The sequence below is a fragment of the Panulirus ornatus genome, chromosome 12 (assembly GCF_036320965.1).
Source record: "Panulirus ornatus isolate Po-2019 chromosome 12, ASM3632096v1, whole genome shotgun sequence".
Classification (NCBI taxonomy): Eukaryota; Metazoa; Arthropoda; class Malacostraca; order Decapoda; family Palinuridae; genus Panulirus; species Panulirus ornatus.
The window spans coordinates 29204343-29231415 of record NC_092235.1 but is presented as its reverse complement, the minus strand read 5'-3'; the positions used below and the strand labels follow the sequence as shown (position 1 = coordinate 29231415).

Genomic DNA, 27073 nt, shown 5'->3' with positions numbered 1-27073 from the left:
ACTTCTGAAACCACACTGCTCTTCCCCAATCTGATGCTCTGTACATGCCTTCACCCTCTCAATCAATACCCTCCCATATAATTTACCAGGAATACTCAACAAACTTATACCTCTGTAATTTGAGCACTCACTCTTATCCCCTTTGCCTTTGTACAATGGCACTATGCACGCATTCCGCCAATCCTCAGGCACCTCACCATGAGTCGTACATACATTAAATAACCTTACCAACCAGTCAATAATACAGTCACCCCCTTTTTTAATAAATTCCACTGCAATACCATCCAAACCTGCTGCCTTGCCGGCTTTCATCTTCCGCAAAGCTTTCACTACCTCTTCTCTGTTTACCAAATCATTTTCCCTAACCCTCTCACTTTGCACACCACCTCGACCAAAACACCCTATATCTGCCACTCTATCATCAAACACATTCAACAAACCTTCAAAATACTCACTCCATCTCCTTTTCACATCACCACTACTTGTTATCACCTCCCCATTTGCGCCCTTCACTGAAGTTCCCATTTGCTCCCTTGTCTTACGCACTTTATTTACCTCCTTCCAGAACATCTTTTTATTCTCCCTAAAATTTAATGATACTCTTTCACCCCAACTCTCATTTGCCCTCTTTTTCACCTCTTGCACCTTTCTCTTGACCTCCTGTCTCTTTCTTTTATACATCTCCCACTCAATTTCATTTTTTCCCTGCAAAAATCGTCCAAATGCCTCTCTCTTCTCTTTCACTAATACTCTTACTTCTTCATCCCACCACTCACTACCCTTTCTAATCAACCCACCTCCCACTCTTCTCATGCCACAAGCATCTTTTGCGCAATCCATCACTGATTCCCTAAATACATCCCATTCCTCCCCCACTCCCCTTACTTCCATTGTTCTCACCTTTTTCCATTCTGAAATGTATATATATATATATATATATATATATATATATATATATATATATATATATATATATATATTTATTTATTTTGCTTTGTCGCTGTCTCCTGCGTTTGCGAGGTAGCGCAAGGAAACAGACGAAAGAAATGGCCCAACCCACCCCCATACACATGTATATACATACACATCCACACACGCAAATATACATACCCATACATCTCAATGTACACATATATATACACACACAGACACATACATATATACACATGCACACAATTCACACTGTCTGCCTTTATTCATTCCCATCGCCACCTTGCCACACATGGAATAACATCCCCCTCCCCCCTCATGTGTGCGAGGTAGTGCTAGGAAAAGACAACAAAGGCCGCATTCGTTCACACTCAGTCTCTAGCTGTCATGCAATAATGCCCAAAACCACAGCTCCCTTTCCACATCCGGGCCCCACAGAACTTTCCATGGTTTACCCCAGATGCTTCACATGCCTGATTCAATCCATTGACAGCACGTCGACCCCAGTATACCACATCAATCCAATTCACTCTATTCCTTGCCCGCCTTTCACCCTCCTGCATGTTCAGGCCCCGATCACTCAAAATCTTTTTCACTCCATCTTTCCACCTCCAATTTGGTCTCCCACTTCTCCTCGTTCCCTCCACCTGACACTTATATCCTCTTGGTCAATCTTTCCTCACTCATTCTCTCCATGTGCCCAAACCATTTCAAAACACCCTCTTCTGCTCTCTCAACCACGCTCTTTTTATTTCCACACATCTCTCATACCCTTACATTACTTACTCGATCAAACCACCTCACACCACATATTGTCCTCAAACATCTCATTTCCAGCACATCCACCCTCCTGCGCACAACTCTATCCATTGCCCATGCCTCGCAGCCATACAACATTGTTGGAACCACTATTCCTTCAAACATAACCATTTTTGCTTTCCAAGATTCCACACATTCTTCAAGGCTCCCAGAATTTTTGCCCCCTCCCCCACCGTATTATTTACTTCCGCTTCCATGGTTCCATCCGCTTCCAGATCCACTCCCAGATATCTATAACACTTTACTTCCTCCAGTTTTTCTCCATTCAAACTTATCTCCCAATTGACTTGACCCTCAACCCTACTGTACCTAATACTCTTGCTCTTATTCACATTTACTCTTAACCTTCTTCTTTCACACACTTTACCAAACTCAGTCACCAGCTTCTGCAGTTTCTCACATGAATCAGCCACCAGCGCTGTATCATCAGCGAACAACAACTGACTCACTTCCTAAGCTCTCTCATCCCCAACAGACTGCATACTTGCCCCTCTTTTCAAAACTCTTGCATTCACCTCCCTAACAACCCCATCCATAAACAAATTAAACAACCATGGAGACATCACACACCCCTGCCGCAAGCCTACATTCACTGAGAACCAATCACTTTCCTCTCTTCCTACACGTACACATGACTTACATCCTCGATAAAAACTTTTCACTGCTTCTAACAACTTGCCTCCCACACCATATATTCTCAGTACCTTCCACAGGGCATCTCCATCAACTCTATCATATGCCTTCTCCAGATCCATAAATGCTACATACAAATCCATTTGCTTTTCTAAGTATTTCTCACATACATTCTTCAAAGCAAACACCTGATCCACACATCCTCTACCACTTCTGAAACCACACTGCTCTTCCCCAATCTGATGCTCTGTACATGCCTTCACCCTCTCAATCAATACCCTCCCATATAATTTCCCAGGAATACTCAACAAACTTATACCTCTGTAATTTGAGCACTCACCTTTGTCTCCTTTGCCTTTGTACAGTGGCACTATGTAAGCATTCCACCAATTCTCAGGCACCTCACCATGAATCATATTAAAAATAGTGTGGTTGAGAGAGCAGAAGAGGGTGTTTTGAAATGGTTTGGTCACATGGAGAGAATGAGTGAGGAAAGGTTGACAAAGAAGATAGATGTGTCAGAGGTGTAGGGAACGAGGAGAAGTGGGAGACCAAATTGGAGGTGGAAAGATGGAGTGAAAAAGATTTTGAGTGATCAGGGCCTGAACTTGCAGGAGGGTGAAAGGCGTTCAAGGAATAGAGTGAATTGGAACGATGTGGTATACCGGGGTCGACGTGCTATCAATGGATTGAACCAGGGCATGTGAAGCATCTGGGGTAAACCATGGAAAGTTCTGTGGGGCCTGGATGTGGAAAGGGAGCTGTGGTTTCAGTGCATTATTACATGATAGCTAGAGACAGTGTGAACGAATGGGGCCTTTGGTGTCTTTTCCTAGCACTACCTTGCACTTATGAGGGGGGGAGGGGGTTGTTGTTCCATGTGTGGCGAGTTCGCGATGGGAATAAATAAAGGCAGACAGTATGAATTATGTATATGTGTATCTATGTCTGTGTGTATATATATGTATACATTGAGATGTATAGGTATGTATATTTGCATGTGTGGACATGTATGTATATACATGTGTATGTGGGTGGGTTGGGCCATTCTTTCGTCTGTTTCCTTGCGCTACCTCGCTAACGCGGGAGACAGCGACAAAGCAAATTAAATAAATAAAGATATATATATATATATATATATATATATATATATATATATATATATATATATATATATATATATATATATATATATATATATATGTATGTATATACTTTCCCAATTTTAGGTACATTTTTTGACAACTGGGTATTTATTTGTAGTCAAAAAAAATTCACATTTTTGGGGATAGGGGAGAAAGAATTCTTCCCACGCATTCCTCATGTGTCGTAGAAGGTGACTAAAGGGGACGGGAGCGGGGGGCTGGAAACCCTCCCCTCCTTGTATTTTAAGTTTCTAAAAGGGGAAACAGAAGAAGGAGTCACGCGGGGAATGCTCATCCTCCTTGAAGGCTCAGATTGGGATGTCTAAATGTGTGTGGATGTAACCAAGATGAGAAAAAAGGAGAGATAGGTAGTATGTTTGAGGAAAGGAACCTGGATGTTTTGGCTCTGAGTGAAATGAAGCTCAAGGGTAAAGGGGAAGAGTGGTTTGGGAATGTCTTGAGGGTAAAGTCAGGGGTTAGTGAGAGGACAAGAGCAAGGGAAGGAGTAGCACTGCTCCTGAAACAGGAGTGGTGGGAGTATGTGATAGAGTGTAAGAAAGCAAAATCTAAATTGATATGGGTAAAACTGAAAGCAGATGGAGAGAGATGGGTGATTATTGGTGCATATGCACCTGGGTATGAGAAGAAAGATCATGAGAGACAAGTGTTTTGGGAGCAGCTGAGTGAGTGTGTTAGTAGTTTTGATGCACGAGACCGAGTTATAGTGATGGGTGATTTGAATGCAGAGGTGAGTAATGTGGCAGTTGAGGGAATAATTGGTGTATATGGGGTGTTCAGTGTTGTAAATGGAAATAGTGAAGAGCTTGTAGATTTATGTGCTGAAAAAGGACTGGTGATTGGGAATACCAGGTTTAAAAAGAGAGATATACATAAGTATATGTATGTAAGTAGGATAGAAGGCCAGAGAGCGTTATTGGATTACGTGTTAATTGATAGGCGCGCTAAAGAGAGACTTTTGGATGTTAATGTGCTGAGAGATGCAACTGGATGATGTCTGATCATTATCTTATGGAAGCGAAGGTGAAGATTTGTAGAGGTTTTCAGAAAAGAAGAGAGAATGTTGGGGTGAAGAGAGTGGTGAGAGTGAGCTTGGGAAGGAGACTTGTGTGAGGAAGTACTAGGAGAGACTGAGTACAGAGTGGAAAAAGGTGAGAACAAAGGAGGTAAGGGGAGTGGGGGAGGAATGGGATGCATTTAGGGAAGCAGTGATGGCTTGTGGAAAAGATGCTTATGGCATGAGAAGCGTGGGAGGTGGGCAGATTAGAAAGGATAGTGAGTGGTGGTATGAAGAAGTAAGATTATTAGTAAAAGAGAAGAGAGAGGCATTTGGACGATTTTTGCAGGGAAATAATGCAAATGAGTGGGAGATGTATAAAAGAAAGAGGCAGGAGTCAAGAGAAATGTGCAAGAGGTGAAAAAGAGGGCAAATGAGAGTTGGGGTGAGAGAGTATCATTGAATTTTAGGGAGAATAAAAAGATGTTTTGGAAAGAGGTAAATAAAGTGCATAAGACCAGGGAACAAATGGGAACTTCAGTGAAGGGGGCTAATGGGGAGGTGATAACAAGTAATAGTGATGTGAGAAGGAGTGAGTAGTTTGAAGGTTTGTTGAATGTGTTTGATGATAGAGTGGCAGATATAGGGTGTTTTGGTCGAGGTGGTGTGCAAAGTGAGAGGGTTAGGGAAAATGATTTGGTAAACAGAGAAGAGGTAGTAAAAGCTTTGCAGAAGATGAAAGCCGGCAAGGCAGCGGTTTTGGATAGTATTGCAGTGGAATTTATAAAAAAAAAGGGGGTGACTGTATTGTTGACTGGTTGGTAAGGTTATTTAATGTATGTATGACTCATGGTGAGGTGCCTGAGGATTGGCAGAATGCTTGCATAGTGCCATTTTACAAAGACAAAGGGGACAATTGTGAGTGCTCAAATTACAGAGGTATAAGTTTGTTGAGTATTCCTGGTAAATTATATGGGAGGGTATTGATTGAGAGGGTGAAGGCATGTACAGAGCGTCAGATTGGGGAAGAGCAGTGTGGTTTCAGAAATGGTAGAGGATGTGTGGATCAGGTGTTTGCTTTGAAGAATGTATGTGAGAAATACTTAGAAAAGCAAATGGATTTGTATGTAGCATTTATGGATCTGGAGAAGGCATATGATAGAGTTGATAGAGATGCTCTGTGGAAGGTATTTAGAATATATGGTGTGGGAGGCAAGTTGTTAGAAGCAGTGAAAAGTTTCTATCGAGGATGTAAGGCATGTGTATGTGTAGGAGGAGAGGAAAGTGATTGGTTCTCAGTGAATGCAGGTTTGCGGCAGGGGTGTGTGATGTCTCCATGGTTGTTTAATTTGTTTATGGATGGGGTTGTTAGGGAGGTGAATGTAAGAGTTTTGGAAAGAGGGGCAAGTATGCAGTCTGTTGTGGATGAGAGAGCTTAGGAAGTGAGTCAGTTGTTGTTCGCTGATGATACAGTGCTGGTGACTGAGTTTGGGAAAGTGTGTGAAAGAAGAAAGTTAAGAGTAAATGTGAATAAGAGCAAGGTTATTAGGTACAGTAGGGTTGAGGGTCAAGTCAATGGGAGGTAAGTTCGAATGGAGAAAAACTGGAGGAAGTGAAGTGTTTTAGATATTTGGGAGTGGATTTGGTAGTGGATGGAACCATGGAAGTGGAAGTGAATCATAGGGTGGGGGAGGGGGCGAAAATTCTGGGAGCCTTGAAGAATGTGTGGAAGTCAAGAACATTAATTCGGAAAGCAAAAATGGGTATGTTTAAAGGAATAGTGGTTCCAACAATGTTGTATGGTTGCGAGGCGTGGGCTATGGATAGAGTTGTGCGGAGGAGGGTGGATGTGCTGGAAATGAGATGTTTGAGGACAATATGTGGTGTGAGGTGGTTTGATCGAGTAAGTAATGTAAGGGTAAGAGAGATGTGTGGTAATAAAAAGAGTGTGGTTGAGAGAGCAGAAGAGGGTGTTTTGAAATGTTTTGGTCACATAGAGAGAATGAGTGAGGAAAGATTGACCAAGAGGATATATGTGTCACAGGGGGAGGGAACGAGAAGTGGGAGACCAAATTGGAGGTGGAAAGATGGAATGAAAAAGATTTTGAGTGATCGGGGCCTGAACAGGCAGAAGGGTGAAAGGCTTGCAAGGAATAGAGTGAATTGGAACAATGTGGTATACCGGGGTCGACATGCTGTCAATGGATTGAACCAGGGCATGTGAAGCGTCTGGGGTAAACCATGGAAAGTTGTGTGGGGCCTGGATGTGGAAAGGGAGCTGTGGTTTCGGTGCATTATTACATGACAGCTAGAGACTGAGTGTGAACGAATGGGGCCTTTGTTGTCTTTTCCTAGCACTACCTCGCACACATGAGGGGTAAGGGGGTTGTTATTTCATGTGTGGTGGGGTGGCGATGGGAATGAATAAAGGCAGACAGTATGAATTATGTACATGTGTATATATGTATATGTCTGTATGTATATATATACATATATATATATATATATATATATATATATATATATATATATATATATATATATATATATATATATATATATATATACACATACAGACATTTTTTCATATGTTTATATATGTATATGTGTGTGTGTGTGTGTGTGTGCATATGTGTGTGTATGTATATATATGTGTATATATATATATTATCCCTGGGGATAGGGGTGAAAGAATACTTCCCACGCATTCCTCGTGTGTCGTAGAAGGCGACTAGAGGGGACGGGAGCGGGGGGGGCCAGAAATCCTCCCCTCCTTGTATTTTTTAACTTTCTAAAATGGGAAACAGAAGAAGGAGTCACGCGGGGAGTACTCATCCTCCTCAAAGGCTCAGACTGGGGTGTCTAAATGTATGTGGATGTAACCAAGATGTGAAAAAAGGAGAGATAGGTAGTATGTTTGAGGAAAGGAACCTGGATGTTTTGGCTCTGAGTGAAACGAAGCTCAAGGGTAAAGGGGAAGAGTGGTTTGGGAATGTCTTGGGAGTAAAGTCAGGGGTTAGTGAGAGGACAAGAGCAAGGGAAGGAGTAGCAGTACTCCTGAAACAGGAGTTGTGGGAGTATGTGATAGAATGAAAGAAAGTAAATTCTCGATTAATATGGGTAAAACTGAAAGTTGATGGAGAGAAATGGGTATTTATGGTGCATATGCACCTGGGCATGAGAAGAAAGATCATGAGAGGCAAGTGTTTTGGGAGCAGCTGAATGAGTGTGTTAGCGGTTTTGATGCACGAGACCGGGTTATAGTGATGGGTGATTTGAATGCAAAGGTGAGTAATGTGGCAGTGGAGGGAATAATTGGTATACATGGGGTGTTCAGTGTTGTAAATGGAAATGGTGAAGAGCTTGTAGATTTATGTGCTGAAAAAGGACTGGTGATTGGGAATACCTGGTTTAAAAAGCGAGATATACATAAGTATACGTATGTAAGTAGGAGAGATGGCCAGAGAGCGTTATTGGATTACGTGTTAATTGACAGGCGCGCGAAAGAAAGACTTTTGGATGTTAATGTGCTGAGAGGTGCAACTGGAGGGATATCTGATCATTATCTTGTGGAGGCTAAGGTGAAGATTTGTATGGGTTTTCAGAAAAGAAGAGTGAATGTTGGGGTGAAGAGGGTGGTGAGAGTAAGTGAGCTTGGGAAGGAGACTTGTGTGAGGAAGTACCGGGAGAGACTGAGTACAGAATGGAAAAAGGTGAGAACAATGGAAGTAAGGGGAGTGGGGGAGGAATGGGATGTATTTAGGGAATCAGTGATGGATTGCGCAAAAGATGCTTGTGGCATGAGAAGAGTGGGAGGTGGGTTGATTAGAAAGGGTAGTGAGTGGTGGGATGAAGAAGTAAGGTTATTAGTGAAAGAGAAGAGAGAGGCATTTGGACGATTTTTGCAGGGAAAAAATGCAATTGAGTGGGAGATGTATAAAAGAAAGAGACAGGAGGTCAAGAGAAAGGTGCAAGAGGTGAAAAAGAGGGCAAATGAGAGTTGGGGTGAGAGAGTATCATTAAATTTTAGGGAGAATAAAAAGATGTTCTGGAAGGAGGTAAATAAAGTGCGTAAGACAAGGGAGCAAATGGGAACTTCAGTGAAGGGCGCAAATGGGGAGGTGATAACAAGTAGTGGGGATGTGAGAAGGAGATGGAGTGAGTATTTTGAAGGTTTGTTGAATGTGTTTGATGATAGAGTGGCAGATATAGGGTGTCTTGGTCGAGGTCGTGTGCAAAGTGAGAGGGTTAGGGAAAATGATTTGGTAAACAGATAAGAGGTAGTAAAAGCTTTGCGGAAGATGAAAGCTGGCAAGGCAGCAGGTTTGGATGGTATTGCAGTGGAATTTATTAAAAAAGGGGGTGACTGTATTATTGACTGGTTGGTAAGGTTACTTAATGTATGTATGACTCATGGTGAGGTGCCTGAGGATTGGCGGAATGCGTGCATAGTGCCATTGTACAAAGGCAAAGGGGATGAAAGTGAGTGCTCAAATTACAGAGGTATAAGTTTGTTGAGTATTCCTGGTAAATTATATGGGAGGGTATTGATTGAGAGGGTGAAGGCATGTACAGAGCATCAGATTGGGGAAGAGCAGTGTGGTTTCAGAAGTGGTAGAGGATGTGTGGATTAGGTGTTTGCTTTGAAGAATGTGTGTGAGAAATACTTAGAAAAGCAAATGGATTCGTATGTAGCATTTATGGATCTGGAGAAGGCATATGATAGAGTTGATAGAGATGCTCTGTGGAAGGTATTAAGAATATATGGTGTGGGAGGCAAGTTGTTAGAAGCAGTGAAAAGTTTTTATCGAGGATGTAAGGCATGTGTACGTGTAGGAAGAGAGGAAAGTGATTGGTTCTCAGTGAATGTAGGTTTGCGGCAGGGGTGTGTGATGTCTCCATGGTTGTTTAATTTGTTTATGGATGGGGTTGTTAGGGAGGTAAATGCAAGAGTTTTGGAAAGAGGGGCAAGTATGAAGTCTGTTGGGGATGAGAGAGCTTGGGAAGTGAGTCAGTTGTTGTTCGCTGATGATACAGCGCTGGTGGCTGATTCATGTAAGAAACTGCAGAAGCTGGTGACTGAGTTTGGTAAAGTGTGTGAAAGAAGAAAGTTAAGAGTAAATGTGAATAAGAGCAAGGTTATTAGGTACAGTAGGGTTGAGGGTCTAGTCAATTGGGAGGTAACTTTGAATGGAGAAAAACTGGAGGAAGTAAAGTGTTTTAGATATCTGGGAGTGGATCTGGCAGCGGATGGAACCATGGAAGCGGAAGTGGATCATAGGGTGGGGGAGGGGGCAAAAATCCTGGGAGCCTTGAAGAATGTGTGGAAGTCGAGAACATTATCTGGGAAAGGAAAAATGGGTATGTTTGAAGGAATAGTGGTTCCAACAATGTTGTATGGTTGCGAGGCGTGGGCTATGGATAGAGTTGTGCGCAGGAGGATGGATGTGCTGGAAATGAGATGTTTGAGGACAATGTGTGGTGTGAGGTGGTTTGATCGAGTAAGTAACGTAAGGGTAAGAGAGATGTGTGGAAATAAAAAGAGCGTGGTTGAGAGAGCAGAAGAGGGTGTTTTGAAGTGGTTTGGGCACATGGAGAGAATGAGTGAGGAAAGATTGACCAAGAGGATATATGTGTTGGAGGTGGAGGGAACGAGGAGAAGTGGGAGACCAAATTGGAGGTGGAAAGATGGAGTGAAAAAGATTTTGTGTGATCGGGGCCTGAACATGCAGGAGGGTGAAAGGAGGGCAAGGAATAGAGTGAATTGGATCAATGTGGTATACTGGGGTTGACGTGCTGTCAGTGGATTGAATCAGGGCATGTGAAGCGTCTGGGGTAAACCATGGAAAGCTGTGTAGGTATGTATATTTGCGTGTGTGGACGTATGTATATACATGTGTATGGGGGTGGGTTGGGCCATTTCTTTTGTCTGTTTCCTTGCGCTACCTCGCAGACGCGGGAGACAGCGACAAAGCAAAAAAATAAAAAAAATAAAAATATATATATATATATATATATATATATATATATATATATATATATATATATATATATTATATATTTTTTTTTTTTTTTTTTCTTTCTTATTATTTGCCATTTATCGTGTTAGCCAGGTAGCAATAAGAACAGAGGACTGGGCCTTTGAGGGAACATCGTCACCTGGCCCCTTCTCTGTGTGTGTATGTGTTGATATATATGTGTTATGTATATGTACTTGTATGGGTGTTTATGTATATGTACTTGTATGGGTGTTTATGTATATGTATGTGTATATGAGTGGATGAGTCATTCTTCGTCTGTTTCCTGGGGCCACCTCGCTTACGTGGGAAATGGTGATCAAGTGTAATAATAATGATAATAACAAATCTTCTATGGCTCTTTCATATGTTTAGAAGTGCAATGTTTATGTTTAAAAAGAGGTAGAGGGAGTGTATATTCATTATGTTTAGCAATATGTTTAAAGATTTCAAGTTGCAAATGAATGCCTTTGGAAAAAAACATTTTCAAGTAAATATATTGGATTATCCAAATAATTTAAGGGCTGATTACCTGCATTCATCTGTGAATTATCCACTTCACTCTTGATTGCACGACGAATGTGAAATAATGCAACAAAACCCAATACAATGAAGAATGTACCAAGGGCCAAGAGAAAAGACAATGGGGCCACTACAAAGCTCATGTGAGCCCACTGGTGTACATTGCCAACGTAACACAGACCCACAAGCTCATCCCCGTCCACCTGTAAACAGTTATTCATATCAAGGTTTACTTCTGCTAATATAAAAACATAAAGCTACCTACCCTATGGTGCAAGATACAGAGTCAGTTTTCTTATTTGTTTGTTTAGAAATATAATATCATTTTGTATTATACATTAATATACACCATAATACAACATACAAATAAGGGTTTTACTACTACCAGAAGTCTCATTAATTCCATCCTTTTATCTCCTTGGTCTCCTCATCTCCTTTATTCCCTTAACTTCTGATATATAGATCCTCGAATTCAGCCTTTCTTCACTCATCTATGTGTTTGAACTATTTCAGTACAAATTAGTTAACTCTTAATCAAACTGTACAGACTATCACACAAGGAAACAGACAAAGAATGGCCCAACCCCCCTCATACACATATATGTGTGTATATACATAACTGGCCATACAAGCACATATACATACACCTACATTTCAACATATACATACGCAGACATGTATACACATGTACATATTCATACTTGCTGCCTTCATCCATTCCCGTTTTCACCCTGCTGCACAGCAAGGAGCGAAGGTTCTGGGACCATTGAAGAATGTGTTGAAGGTGAGAACATTATCTCAGAGAAGCAAAAATGGGTATGTCTGAAGGAATAGTGGTTCCAACAATGTTATATGGTTGCGAGACATGGACTACAGATAGGGTTGTACAGAGGAGGGTGGATGTGTTGGCAATGAAATGTTTGAGGACAACATGTGGTGTGAGGTGGTTTGATTGAGTAAGTAATGTAAGGTTAAGAGAGATGTATGGTAATAAAAAGAGTGTGATTGAGAGAGCAGAAGTGGGTGTGTTGAAATGGTATGGACACATGGAGAGAATGAGTGAGGAAAGATTGACAAAGAGGATATATGTGTCAGAGGTGGAGGGAAGAAGGGGAAGCGGGAGACCAAATTGGAGGTGGAAGGATGGAGTGAAAAAGATTTTGAGCAACTGGGGCCCAAACATACAGGAAGGTGAGAGGTGTGCAATGAGTAGAATGCATTGGAACAATGTGATATACCAACCAGGGTTGACGTGCTGTCAGTGGATTGAACCAGGGCATGTGAAGCATCTGGGGTAAACCATGGAAAGGTCTGTGGGGCCTGGATGTGGAAAGGGAGTTGTGGTTCTGGTACATTACACATGACAGCTAGAGACTGAGTGTGAACGAATGTGGCCTTTTCTAGTCTGTTCCTGGCGCTGCCTCACTGGAGGAGGAAGGGGGGATGCTATTTCATATGTGGTGGGGTGGTAACGGTAATGGATGAAGGCAGAAAGTATGTATATATACATGTGTATATATGTATATGTATGTATACATTGAAATGTGTATATATGTTTTGGATGTTTTGCCTTTGAGTGAAATGAAGCTCAAGGGTAAAGGGGAAGGGTGGTTTGGCAATGTCTTGGAGTAAAGACAGGGGTTGGTGAGAGGACAAGAGCAAAGGAAAGAGTAGCACTTCTGAAGCAGGAGCTGTGGGAGTATGTGATAGAGTGTAAGAAAATAAATTTTAGATTGATGTGGGTAAAACTGAAAGTGGATGGAGAGAGATGGGTGATTATTGATGCCTATGCACCTGGCCATGAGACGAAAGATCATGAGAGGCAAGTGTTTTGGAAGCAGATGAGTGAGTATGTTAGCAGGTTTAATGCACGAGACCGGGTTATAGTGATGGGTGATTTGAATGCGAAGGTGAGTAATGTGACAGTTGAGGGTATAATTGGTGTTCATGGGGTGTTCAGTGTTGTAGATGGAAACGTTGAAGAGCTTGTGGATTTGTGTGCTGAAAAAGGACTGGTGATTGGGAATACCTGGTTTAAAAAGAGATATACATAAGTATACATATGTAATTAGGAGAGATGCTCAAAGGGTGTTGTTAGATTATGTGTTAATTGATAGGCGTGTAAAAGAGAGACTTTTGGATGTAAATGCGCTGAGAGGGGCAGCTGGAGGTGAATGTGAAGATCTGTAGAGGTTTTCAGAAAAGAAGAGAGTGGTGATAGTAAGTGAGCTTGGAAAGGAGACTTGTGTGAGGAAGTACCAGGAGAGATTGAGTGTTGAATGGCTAAAGGTGAGAACAAATGATGTAAGGGGAGTGGGGGAGGAATGGGATGTATTTAGGGAAGCAATGATAGCTTGCACAAAAGATGCACTTGGCATGAGAAAGGTGGGAGGTGAGCAGATTAGAAAGGGGGATGAAATAGTAAGGTTGTTAGTGAAAGAGAGAGAGGCGTTTGGACAATTTTTGCAGAGAAGTGGTGCAAATGACTGGGAGACATATAAAAGAAAGTGGCAGGAGGTCAAGCAAAAGGTGCAAGAGGTGAAAAAGAGGGTAAATGAGAGTTGGATCAGTTGGGGTGAGAGAGTATCATTGAATTTTAAGGAGAGTGAAAAGATGTTTGGGAAGGAGGTAAATAGTGTACATATGACAAGAGAACAAATGGGAACATCAGTGAAGGGGGCAAATGGGGAGGTAAAAACAAGTAGTGGTATAGTGAGAAAGAGTTGGAGTGAGTATTTTGAAATCATGTATTGTGTTTAATAAGAGTGGAAGATATAGGGTGTTTTGGTCTGGGTGGTGTGCGAAGCAAGAGGGTCAGGGAGAGTGCAGTGGAATTTATTAAAATAAGGGGTGACTATACTGTTGAGTGGTTGGTAAGGATGTTCAGTGTATGTATGGATCATGGTGAAGTGCCTGAGGATTGACAGAATGCATGCATAGTGCCATTGTACAAAGGCAAAGGGGATAAAGGTGAGTGTTCAAATTACAGAGGCATGAGTTTGTTGAGTATTCCTGGGAAATTATATGGGAGGGTATTGATTGAGAGGGTGAAGGCATGTACAGAGAATCAGAGTGGGAAAGAGCAGTGTGGTTTCAGAAGTGGTAGAGGATGTGTGGATCAGGTGTTTGCTATGAAGAATGTAAGAAATACTTAGAAAAACAGATGGATTTGTATGTAGCATTTATGGATCTGGAGATAGGGCTGATAGAGTTGCTTTGTGGAAGGTTTTAAGAGTATATGGTGTGGGAGGTATGTTACTAGAAGCAGTGAAAAGTTTTTACCAAAGATGTAAGGCATGCATATGAGTAGGAAGAGAGGAAAGTGATTGGTTCCCAGTGAATGTCGGTTTGCAGCAGGGGTGCATGATGTCTCCATGGTTGTTTAATTTATTTATGGATGGGGTGGTTAGGGAAGTGAATCCAAGAGTTTTGTCAAGAGGGGCAAGTATGCAGTCTGTTGGGGATGAGAGGGCTTAGGAAGTGAGTCAGTTGTTCACTGATGATACAGTGCTAGTTGCTGATTTGGGTGAGAAACTGCCGAAGCTGGAGACTTGAGTTTGGCAAAGTGTGTGAAAGAAGAAAGCTGAGAGTAAATGTGAATAAGAGCAAGGTTATTAGCTACAGTAGGGTTGAGGGACAAGTTAATTGGGAGGTAAGTATGAATAGAGAAAAACTGGAGGAAGTGAAGTGTTTTAGATATCTGGGAGTGGATTTGGCAGCGGATGGAACCATGGAAGCGGAAGTGAGTCACAGGGTGGGAGAGGGGGCGAAAGTTCTGGGAGCATTGAAAAAATGTATGGAAGGCGAGAACATTATCTCGGAAAGCAAAAATAGGTATGTTTGAAGGAATAGTGGTTCCAACAATGTTATATGGATGCGAATTTTTGGCTATAGATAGGGTTGTGTCTGCCAGAGGATGATGGATGTGTTGAAAATGAAATGTTTGAGGACAATATGTGGTGTAAGGTGGTTTGATTGAGTAAGTAATGAAAGGGTAAGAGAGATGTGTGGTAATAAAAAGAGTGTAGTTGAGAGAGCACAAGAGGGTGTATTGAAATGGTTTGGTCACATGGAGAGAATGAGTGAGGAAAGACTGACAAAGAGGATATATGTGTCAAAGGTGGAGAGAACAAGGAGAAGTGGGAGACCAAATGGGAGGTGGAAAGATGGAATGAAAAAAATTTTGAGCGATCGGGGCCTGAACATGCAGGAAGGTCATAGGTGTGTAAGGAATGGAGTGAATGGGAATGATGTGGTATACCAAGGTCGACGTGCTGTCAATGGATTGAACTAGGGCATGTGAAGTGTCTGGGGTAAACCATGGAAAGTTTTGTTGGGCTTGGATATGGAATGGGAGCTGTGGTTTCGGTGCATTATACATGACAGCTAGAGACTGAATGTGAAAGAATGTGGCCTTTGTTGTCTTTTCCTAGCGCTACCTTGCGTGCGTGTGGGGGGAGGGGGTTGTCATTTCATGTGTGGAGGAGTGGTGGCGGGAATGAATAAAGGCAGCAAGTATGAATTATGTGCATGTGTATATATGTATATGTCTGTATATATATATATATATATATATATATATATATATATATATATATATATATATATATATATATATATATATATATATATATGTTGATATGTATAAGTATGTATATGTGCATGTGTGGACGTGTATGTATATACATGTGTATGTGGGTGGGTTGGGCCATTCTTTTGTCTGTTTCCTTGCACTACCTCGCTAACATGGGAGACAGCGACAAAGTATAATGAATAAATGAATAATGGGATGGCCTTGATTAGGGCCTCCACTGCCCATGTTGTCTCAGCTAAGAAAAAATAATCCTCAACATTTAATCTACAGTGTCTCCACTTTATCCATTCCTTTGCATTCAAGGCCCCTGACTCACATTCTTATGACACTGATGGGTTATTACTGTACCCTCAGACATACTCATCTTCACCTTAACAGACACAAACCTCTCCATCATGACGATCCTCAAAGCACCCAAGACCTTAGCACCCTCTCACACCCTGAGACTCACTTTATCCCCCATGGTTCCATCCACTGCAAAGTCCTTTTCAGAGCATCTAAAGCACTCCACTTCCTTCTGGTCTTCCTCATTCAAACTCTCACTCAGACCATCTTTTCTCACTCCTCAGTTACACCCTCAGTTTCTTGCTTTTGTACACTTCCAAAATCAGACACTAGTGTCTGGAGTATCTCTTGAGTCTGCATTCAAATGCAAATTAAGATGACGAAAAAAGATCAACAAAGATATACTGGATGGTTTTCATATCAGTCAGTTAAATGATAGAGAAATTGTAATCAAATGGCAAAATTAGAGGCCATCTCCTTCCTAAAAAAATTCAAGTAGAGGATAAAAAATTTGATAATTTTATCATAGTTCCATGAACATGCATTGTGCTGTAGAAGTCAATATGAATGCAAACTGTTGCTCACCTGCTTGAGGGTAAGGATAAGTATTGTAGAAGTCGCAGGAAGACCCCAAGCAGCAGCATGGAAATATGAAGCATAAGCTTGTAGGGCTTCAGAAGACCACTTTTTGCCAGCAGAGAGGAACCAGGTAAGTGTCAGCACCACCCACCAAATGCCTGAGGCCATTCCAAAGTAATACTGGAAGTAAGATACAGAAAGATAACTGTACAGTTGTGATACAATGCTGTACTATTTTGCTGTACACTGTACACTACCATCCTGGAGCAGTATTGAAAACGGTTCTGAAAAGTCCATTCACAAAACCACTCATAACTGTACAAAGATGGAAGTGCATTGAACAGTGTGATTGAAAATAGCAGCACATCAGATGAACATTATAGGGTTTATGCCTGAAGAAGTGTGAAAAAGGAAGCTAGGTTCTTTGGATATGGTCATGATGAACAGTGATCAAAACAGTAAAGATTAAATAAACTAATTATTTATTATTTTTACTATACTTTGTCGCTGTTTCCCGCATTAGCGAGGTAGCGCAAGGAAACAGATGAAGGAATGGCCCCACCCACCCACATACACATGTATATACATACACATCCACATATGCACATATATATACCTATACATTTCAACGTATACATACATATATATACACAGACATATACATATATACACATGTACATATTCATACTTGCTGCCCTCATCCATTCCCATCGCCACCCTGCCACACATGAAATGGCACCCACCTCCCCCGCGCGTGTTCAAGGTAGCTCTAGGAAAAGACAACAAAGGCCACATTTCTTCACACTCAGTCTCTAGCTGTCATGTGTAATGCACCAAACCCACAGCTCCCTTTCCACATCTAAGCTTGCACAAAACTTTCCATAGTTTACCCCTGATGCTTCACATGGTTCAATCCACTGACAGCAAGTCCACCCCTGTATACCACATCTTTCCAATTCACTCTATTCCTTGCATGCCTTTGACCCCCCTGCATGTTCAGGCCCCAATCTTTCAAGATCTTTTTCACTCCATCCTTCCACCTCCAATTTGGTCTCCCACTTCTCGTTCCCTCCACCTCTGACACATATATCCTCTTTGTCAATCTTTCCTCACTCATTCCCTCCATATGACCAAACCATTTCAATACCCATTTCTGCTCTCTCAACCACACTCTTTTTATTACCACACATCTCTCTTACCCTTTCATTACTTGATCAAACCACCTCACCCCACATATTGTCCTCAAACCTTTCATTTCCAACACATCCACCCTCCTATGTACAACCCTGTCTATAGCCCATGCCTCGCAGCCATGTAACATTGTTGGAACCACTATTCCTTCAAATATACCCATTTTTGCCCCCAGAAATAACGTTCTCACCTTCCAAATATTCTTCAACAATCCTAGAACCACCTTCCCCTCCCCCATCCTGTGACTCACTTCCACTTCCATGGTCCCATCTGCTGCTAAATCCGCTCCCAGATATCTAAAACTCCTCACTTCCTCCTGTTTTTCTCCATTCAAACTTACCTCCCAAATGACTTGTCCCTTAACCCTACTGAACCTGATAACCTTGCTCTTATTCACATTTACTCTCAGCTTTCTCCTTTCACGCACTTTACCAAACTCAGTCACCAGCTTCTGCAGTTTCCCACCCGAATCAGCCACCAGTGCTGTATCATCAGCGAACAACAATTGACTCACTTCCTAAGCCCTCTCATCCACAACAGACTACATATTTGCCCCTCTCTCCAAAACTCGCATTCACCTCCCTAACCACCCCATCCATAAACAAATTAAACAACCATGGAGACATCATGCACCCCTGCCACAAACCAACATTCACTGGGAACCAATCACTTTCCTCCCTTCCTACTCGTACGCATGCCTTACATCCTCGATAAAAACTTTTCACTGCTTCTAGCAACTTGCCTCCCACACCATATACTCTTAATGTTTTCCACAGAGCATCTTTATCAACTCTATCATATGCCTTCTCCAGATTCATAAATGCTACATACAAATCCATTGTTTTTCTAAGTATTTCTCATACATTCTTCAAAGCAAACACATGATCCACACATCCTTTACCACTTCTGAAACCACAATGCTCTTCCCCAATCTGGTGCTTTGTACATGCCTTCACCCTCTCAGTCAGTACCCTCCCATATAATTTCCCAGGAATACTCAACAAATTTATACCTCTGTAATTTGAACACTCATCTTTAAACCCCCTTTGCCTTTGTACAATGGCACTATGCATGCATTCCACCAATCCTCTGGCACTTCACCATGAGCCATACATACACTGAATATCCTCACCAACCAGTCAACAACACAGTCACCCCCTTTTTTAATAAATTCCACTGCAATACCATCCAAACACACCGCCTTGCCAGCTTCCATCTGGTTCAAAACTTTCACTGCCTCCTCTCTGTTTACCATACCATTCTCCCCGACCCTCTCACTTTGCACACCACCTCGACCAAATCACCCAATATCTGCCACTCTATCATCTAACACATTCAACAGACCTTCAAAATACTTGTTCCATCTCCTTCTCACATCATCACTACTTGTTATTACCTCTCCATTGGCTCCCTTCATGGATGTTCTCATTTGTTCTCTTGTCTTACGCACTTTATATACCTCCTTCCAAAACATCTTTTTATTCTCCCTACAATTTTCTGATACTCTCTCACCCCAACTCTCATTTGCCCTCTTTTTCACCTCTTGCACCTTTCTCTTGACCTGCCTCTTTCTTTTATATATCTCCCAGTCATTTGCACAATTTGCTTGCAAAAATGATCCAAATGCCTCTCTCTTCTCTTTCAATAGAAATCTTATTTCTTCATCCCACCACTCACTACCATTTCTAATCTGCCCACCTCCCACCTTTCTCATGCCACAGGCATCTTTTGCACAAGCCATCACTGCTCCCCTAAATACACCCCATTCCTCCCCCACTCCCCTTATGTCATTTGCTCTCACCTTTTTGCAATCTGCCCTTAATCTCTCATGGTACTTCCTCACACAAGTCTCCTTCCCAAGCTCACTTACTCTCACCACTCTCTTCATCCCAACATTCTCCCTTCTTTTCTGAAAACATCTACAAATTTTCACCTTCAACTCCACAAGATAATGAGTAGACATCCCTCCAGTTGCCCCTCTCAGCACATTAACATCCAAAAGAGTCTCTTTCACACACCTATCAATTAACACATAATCCAATAACGCTCTCTGGCCATCTCTCCTACTTACATATGTATACTTATGTATATCTCTCTTTTTAAACCAGGTATTCCCAATCACCAGTCCTTTTTCAGCACACAAATCTACAAGCTCTTCACCATTTCCATTTACAACACTGAGCACCCCATGCACACCAATTATGCCCTCAACTGCCACATTACTCACCTTTGCATTCAAATCACCCATCACTATAACCCGGTCTCGTGCATCAAAACTACTAACACACTCACTCAGCTGCTCCCAAAACACTTGCCTCTCCTGATCTTTCTTCTCATTCCCAGGTGCATAGGCAACAATAATCACCCATCTCTCTCCATCTACTTTCAGTTTTACCCATATCAATCTAGAGTTTACTTTCTTACACTCTATCACAGCTCCTGTTTCAGGATTAGTGCTACTCCTTCCTTTGCTCTTTTACTCTCACCAACCCCTGACTTTACTCCCAAGACATCCCCAAACCACTCTTCCCCTTTACCCTTGAGCTTCGTTTCACTCAGAGCCAAAGCATCCAGGTTCCTTTCCTCAAACATACTACCTATCTCTCCTTTTTTCTCATCTTGGTTTCATCCATGCACCTTTAGACACCCCAATCTGAGCCTTTGAGAAGGATGAGCACTCCCCGCATGACTCCTTCTTCTGTTTCCCCGTTTAGAAACTTAAAATACAGGAGGGGAGGGTTTCTAGCCCCCCCATCCCCTTAGTCACCTTCTATGACACATGGGAAATGCATGGGAAGTATTCCTTCTCCCCTATCCCCTGGGATAAAATAAACTAATTTACACATTGATTTACTACTCCAGTGCTTGCACTCAGTCAAATCTCCCTACAGATTACCATCTCACAGGAACAACCTTGAATGCAAATCTTGGTGTTCATAATACTGAGGCACAATTAATTTTTTTTTATATTTCATGCTGCTGCAACACAAATCTATTCAATCTCTCACAAGTAACATAACTTCTAGCTTCCACATAAACTCAGAACAAGCTCCATTGTATTTGTCTATACTAATCTGGAACCACCTTATCAATATAAATGCAAAGAATTCCAAAATAGTTTCCTTTTTATGGGCTTAAACGCACCTTACAACCATATAACTTCATACCTTTTGCAATGGCCATGTCCAACCTACATGGAATACTGCTCTAATGTGTGGGGTGGAGTTCTATAGGTCTCCCTGAAAAATTCTTTTTGAATACCTAGTCCCTCTAAATTTCAGAAAACCCTTACTTTTTGCATTTACCAACATTTCCATAGCCGGTGTGCCAACAAAATCCAATCCATCATCCCCTTCCCATTAATCATAGCTGCATTACATATTTACCCTTATGGCATCCCATATCTGTATTTTTTTCTTATCTTCATTCACCTCTCATTCTTTGCTCATGTTTATGGGATTCCCTGCCCTCCAATCCACCTATAAATACCAACCCTTAAGTTCTCTCCTCTGCACTCAAAATGGTTCCCTGTTGATATGAGAGGCATTGAAGAATGTACAATATTACCACTGAATTTGAAATGAACCAAAAGTACAAGAGAAAATCATACAGACAGTTGGGATGCACAATAGTTTAACACACTACCTACAGCAGTTGTACACATTACTGATTCCACAGGAAAGAACTTTGAAAAGGGTCTGAACAAGGATCTACAAAGTGTTCCACACCAGCCAAGTTAAGGTGGATGCACAAGTCTACTGGCTTAGACTCAAACAGCTCAGCAGATCAAAGGAGTAGCTTGACATTTTGACCCAAGATTGTCAGGGATGAAGAGCCTCTTAAAACATTGCAATGTATATATAATGTAAGGTAAGGTGTGGGGAGTCATTTGCATCCCATTACATTAGTAAATCAGATATTCACCTTTATTTGTGAAGTAGGTCAACCTACATTATATTGGTTTGTCACTTACAGTGTCCTCTTGTGTTAATCTCACCCCTCCTCCCCTTTTAACAACCCTTGTAATTGTTAGAGATCACTTGTGTTAAGGATACCTCCAATGGAATTTTAACCCTCAAGTGGACATCCCTAGTGGATGATAATGCCTCTGAAGGTCAGTACCTCTGGAAGACAAACCTCAAATGGTTGATGTTCTATCGAGACTTTTCATAATTAAAAAACATACCTGTAGGATGAAGGTGACGATGCATCCTGAAGATTGAAGGCCCTCCACAGCAAGATGTGACACTCCATTCTGTGACAGTTCACATGCTAACACATTCACTGGCAACACCAACCTGAAGCAAGAGACAATGTATCTACAGTGAACTTAGTCAATCAACCAGTTAAACATCTGAACTGTATTGTCGTGTGATGCTACAGTATTAATTGTCTTACTTATCTATTACTTTCAAATTAGTGTTCCATATACAGTGGGTGGGTCATGTCAATATAGCCTTTTAAAGACCTTACACACATCCTCAACACATATCGTGGTGCTAGAGTAAAACAAGTTTCCATACTAGTATCAGCACCTATAACTTTTTCACTTTGCATATATTTTTAATTTTCCCAGTTAAATTAGTTTTCAATCACACCTTTGTCCTTGTACAAAAACCTACAAAACTGCAAACAGTCATAAACCATTCAGCTGGCATCTTCATATGAAATATATGAAGCTCTGATCAGTTCCCTAACTACATCTATCTATTTCTGCAGTATACCTTTTTTCCTTGCACCTTAAACTATATTACCATACATCATCATTACCCATAATTTTTCATGCATTCTACATAACCATATCATCTTAAAAGACTATAAACAAGTATTTTTTTTTTTTTTAAGATTTCCTCATATTTATGCTTCTTACATCTTCCTTTATTGTATCACTTCTTTTTCTTCTAATTAAACTATTTAAGGTATTCATCTCCAATTTTCTTGTCTTACTTAAGAGGGATTACCCTATGAGCATAAAATGAGTCCAGCTTACATTATGAGGCCAGTTAAGGCTCTCTCTCTCTTACACACAAAAAAAAAAATTTCTCTATTGTGTGCACCATATAGCAATGGCAGGGAGCCCTTGATGGCAACCCCTTGTAAGTTTCACCATACTACCAGTACATGATCATTCTGTCACTTCTGTATTATAATTCGTGCATGGATTCACAGTGTTTTATCTTTGTCTTTTGTGATGCATATATTCTGTTGATCTCTACATATAACAAACGTTCATTCACTTACTTCAGGTTTTCAAAATATTTCTGTACCATTTTATTCTTGTTAGTGTATATTTCTGTACCATTTTATTCTTGTTAGTGTAAAAGTAAGTATATGCAATTAAGTTTCTACACTTTTAGCCATGAACATCTGGCAACTGTGTTACAGTGTTTTTATGTGTCCTTTCTTTCTTCTCTCACTGAATGAGCTTACCAGGAAACCATCCACTTTTATATAACATTATTAAGCCACTTTAATGCAATCATTGAATAGTATGGGATCAAGTCTCAGAACAGCCATATTTAAATACACACACACACACACACACACACACATATATATATATATATATATATATATATATATATATATATATATATATATATATATTTTTTTTTTTTTTTTTTTTTTTTTTTTGCTTTGTCGCTGTCTCCCGCATTTGCGAGGTAGCGCAAGGAAACAGACAAAAGAAATGGCCCAACCCACCCCCATACACATGTATATACATACGTCCACATACGCAAATATACATACCTACACAGCTTTCCATGGTTTACCCCAGACGCTTCACATGCCCTGATTCAATCCACTGACAGCATGTCGACCCCTGTAAACCACATCGATCCAATTCACTCTATTCCTTGAACGCCTTTCACCCTCCTGCATGTTCAGGCCCCGATCACTCAAAATCTTTTTCACTCCATCTTTCCACCTCCAATTTGGTCTCCCACTTCTCCTCGTTCCCTCCACCTCCGACACATATATCCTCTTGGTCAATCTTTCCTCACTCATTCCCTCCATGTGACCAAACCATTTCAAAACACCCTCTTCTGCTCTCTCAACCATGCTCTTTTTATTTCCACACAACTCTCTTACCCTTACGTTACTTACTCGATCAAACCACCTCACACCACATATTGTCCTCAGACATCTCATTTCCAGCACATCCACCCTCCTGCACACAACTCTATCCATAGCCCACGCCTCGCAACCATACAACATTGTTGGAACCACTATTCCTTCAAACATACCCATTTTTGCTTTCCGAGATAATGTTCTCGACTTCCAAACATTCTTCATACTATTCGCCATTTCCCGCGTTAGGGAGGTAGCGTTTAGAACAGAGGACTGGGCCTTAGAGGGAATATCCTCACCTGGCCCCTTTCTCTGTTCCTTCTTTTGGAAAATTAAAAAAAAATGAGAGGGGAGGATTTCCAGCCACCCGCTCCCTCCCCTTTTAGTTGCCTTCTACGACACACAGGGAATACGTGGGAAGTATTCTTTCTCCCCTATCCCCATTGCGGGAAATGGCGAATAGTAGTATGATGAATGATATATCTTTTTCTTTTAAACTATTCGCCATTTCCCGCGTTAGCGAGGTAGCGTTAAGAACAGAGGACTGGGCCTTTTTTGGAATATCCTCACCTGGCCCCCTCTGTTCCTTCTTTTGGAAAATTAAAAAAAAAAAAAAAAAACGAATGATATATATATATATATATATATATATATATATATATCATATGCCTTCTCCAGATCCATAAATGCTACGTACAAATCCATTTGCTTTTCTAAGTATTTCTCACATACATTCTTCAAAGCAAACACCTGATCCACACATCCTCTACCACTTCTGAAACCACACTGCTCTTCCCCAATCTGATGCTCTGTACATGCCTTCACCCTCTCAATCAATACCCTCCCATATAATTTACCAGGAATACTCAACAAACTTATACCTCTGTAATTTGAGCACTCACTCTTATCCCCTTTGCCTTTGTACAATGGCACTATGCACGCATTCCGCCAATCATCAGGCACCTCACCGTGAGTCATACATACATTAAATAACCTTACCAACCAGTCAATAATACAGTCACCCCCTTTTTTAATAAATTCCACTGCAATACCATCCAAACCTGCTGCCTTGCCGGCTTTCATCTTCCGCAAAGCTTTTACTACCTCTTCTCTGTTTACCAAATCATTTTCCCTAACCCTCTCACTTTGCACACCACCTCGACCAAAACACCCTATATCTGCCACTCTATCATCAAACACATTCAACAAAACTTCAAAATACTCACTCCATCTCCTTCTCACATCACCACTACTTGTTATCACCTCCCCATTTACGCCCTTCACTGAAGTTCCCATTTGCTCCCTTGTCTTACGCACTTTATTTACCTCCTTCCAGAACATCTTTTTATTCTCCCTAAAATTTAATGATACTCTCTCACCCCAACTCTCAAGGTTGGGTGGAAGGTATTAAGAATATATGGTGTGGGAGGCAAGTTGTTAGAAGCAGTGAAAAGTTTTTATCGAGGATGTAAGGCATGTGTACGTGTAGGAAGAGAGGAAAGTGATTGGTTCTCAGTGAATGTAGGTTTGCGGCAGGGGTGTGTGATGTCTCCATGGTTGTTTAATTTGTTTATGGATGGGGTTGTTAGGGAGGTAAATGCAAGAGTTTTGGAAAGAGGGGCAAGTATGAAGTCTGTTGGGGATGAGAGAGCTTGGGAAGTGAGTCAGTTGTTGTTTGCTGATGATACAGCGCTGGTGGCTGATTCATGTGAGAAACTGCAGAAGCTGGTGACTGAGTTTGGTAAAGTGTGTGAAAGAAGAAAGTTAAGAGTAAATGTGAATAAGAGCAAGGTTATTAGGTACAGTAGGGTTGAGGGTCAAGTCAATTGGGAGGTGAGTTTGCATGGAGAAAAACTGGAGGAAGTGAAGTGTTTTAGATATCTGGGAGTGGATCTGGCAGCAGATGGAACCATGGAAGCGGAAGTGGATCATAGGGTGGGGGAGGGGGCGAAAATTCTGGGAGCCTTGAAGAATGTGTGGAAGTCGAGAACATTATCTCGGAAAGCAAAAATGGGTATGTTTGAAGAAATAGTGGTTCCAACAATGTTGTATGGTTGCGAGGCGTGGGCTATGGATAGAGTTGTGCGCAGGAGGATGGATGTGCTGGAAATGAGATGTTTGAGGACAATGTGTGGTGTGAGGAGGTTTGATCGAGTAAGTAACGTAAGGATAAGAGAGATGTGTGGAAATAAAAAGAGCGTGGTTGAGAGAGCAGAAGAGGGTGTTTTGAAATGGTTTGGGCACATGGAGAGAATGAGTGAGGAAAGATTGACCAAGAGGATATATGTGTCGGAGGTGGAGGGAACGAGGAGAAGAGGGAGACCAAATTGGAGGTGGAAAGATGGAGTGAAAAAGATTTTGTATGATCGGGGCCTGAACATGCAGGAGGGTGAAAGGAGGTCAAGGAATAGAGTGAATTGGAGCGATGTGGTATACCGGGGTTGATGTGCTGTCAGTGGATTGAATCAGGGCATGTGAAGCGTCTGGGGTAAACCATGGAAAGCTGTGTAGGTATGTATAGTTGCGTGTGTGGATGTATGTATATACATGTGTATGGGGGTGGGTTGGGCCATTTCTTTCGTCTGTTTCCTTGCGCTACCTCGCAAACGCGGGAGACAGCAAAAAAAAAAAAAAAAAAATATATATATATATATATATATATATATATATATATATATATATATATATATATATATATATATATCAATGAATGATATATATATATATATTTTTTTTTTTTTTCCAAAAGAAGGAACAGAGAATTGGGCCAGGTGAGGGTATTCCCTCAAAGGCCCAGTCCTCTGTTCTTAACGTTACCTCGCTAATGCGGGAAATGGCGAATAATTTGAAAAAAGAAAAAAAAATATATATATATATATATATATATATATATATATATATATATATATATATATATATATATATATATATATATATATACAGTAGGGTTAAGGGTCAAGTCAATTGGGAGGTAAGTTTGAATGGAGAAAAACTGGAGGAAGTAAAGTGTTTTAGATATCTGGGAGTGGATCTGGCAGTGGATGGAACCATGGAAGCAGAAGTGAATCATAGGGTGGGGGAGGGGGCGAAAATCCTGGGAGCCTTGAAGAATGTGTGGAAGTCGAGAACATTATCTCGGAAAGCAAAAATGGGTATGTTTGAAGGAATAGTGGTTCCAACAATGTTGTATGGTTGCGAGGTGTGGGCTATAGGATAGAGTTGTGCCCAGGAGGGTGGATGTGCTGGAAATGAGATGTTTGAGGACAATGTG

General features: G+C 41.2%; 1 protein-coding gene across 2 annotated transcripts in view; it reads right to left on the bottom strand.

Moving 5' to 3' along the window:
* LOC139751987 (frizzled-9-like) overlaps nucleotides 1–27073 on the bottom strand; it is a 147749-nt gene that overhangs the window by 41462 nt on the left and 79214 nt on the right. For both annotated transcript variants that reach the window (XM_071667737.1, XM_071667736.1), the window contains exons 6-8: nucleotides 21917–22028; nucleotides 16546–16719; nucleotides 11092–11284 (exon numbers count right to left, since the gene is read on the bottom strand). In XM_071667737.1, coding sequence (XP_071523838.1) covers nucleotides 11092–11284; nucleotides 16546–16719; nucleotides 21917–22028 — 479 coding nt within the window. The remainder of the gene's footprint in view (nucleotides 1–11091; nucleotides 11285–16545; nucleotides 16720–21916; nucleotides 22029–27073) is intronic.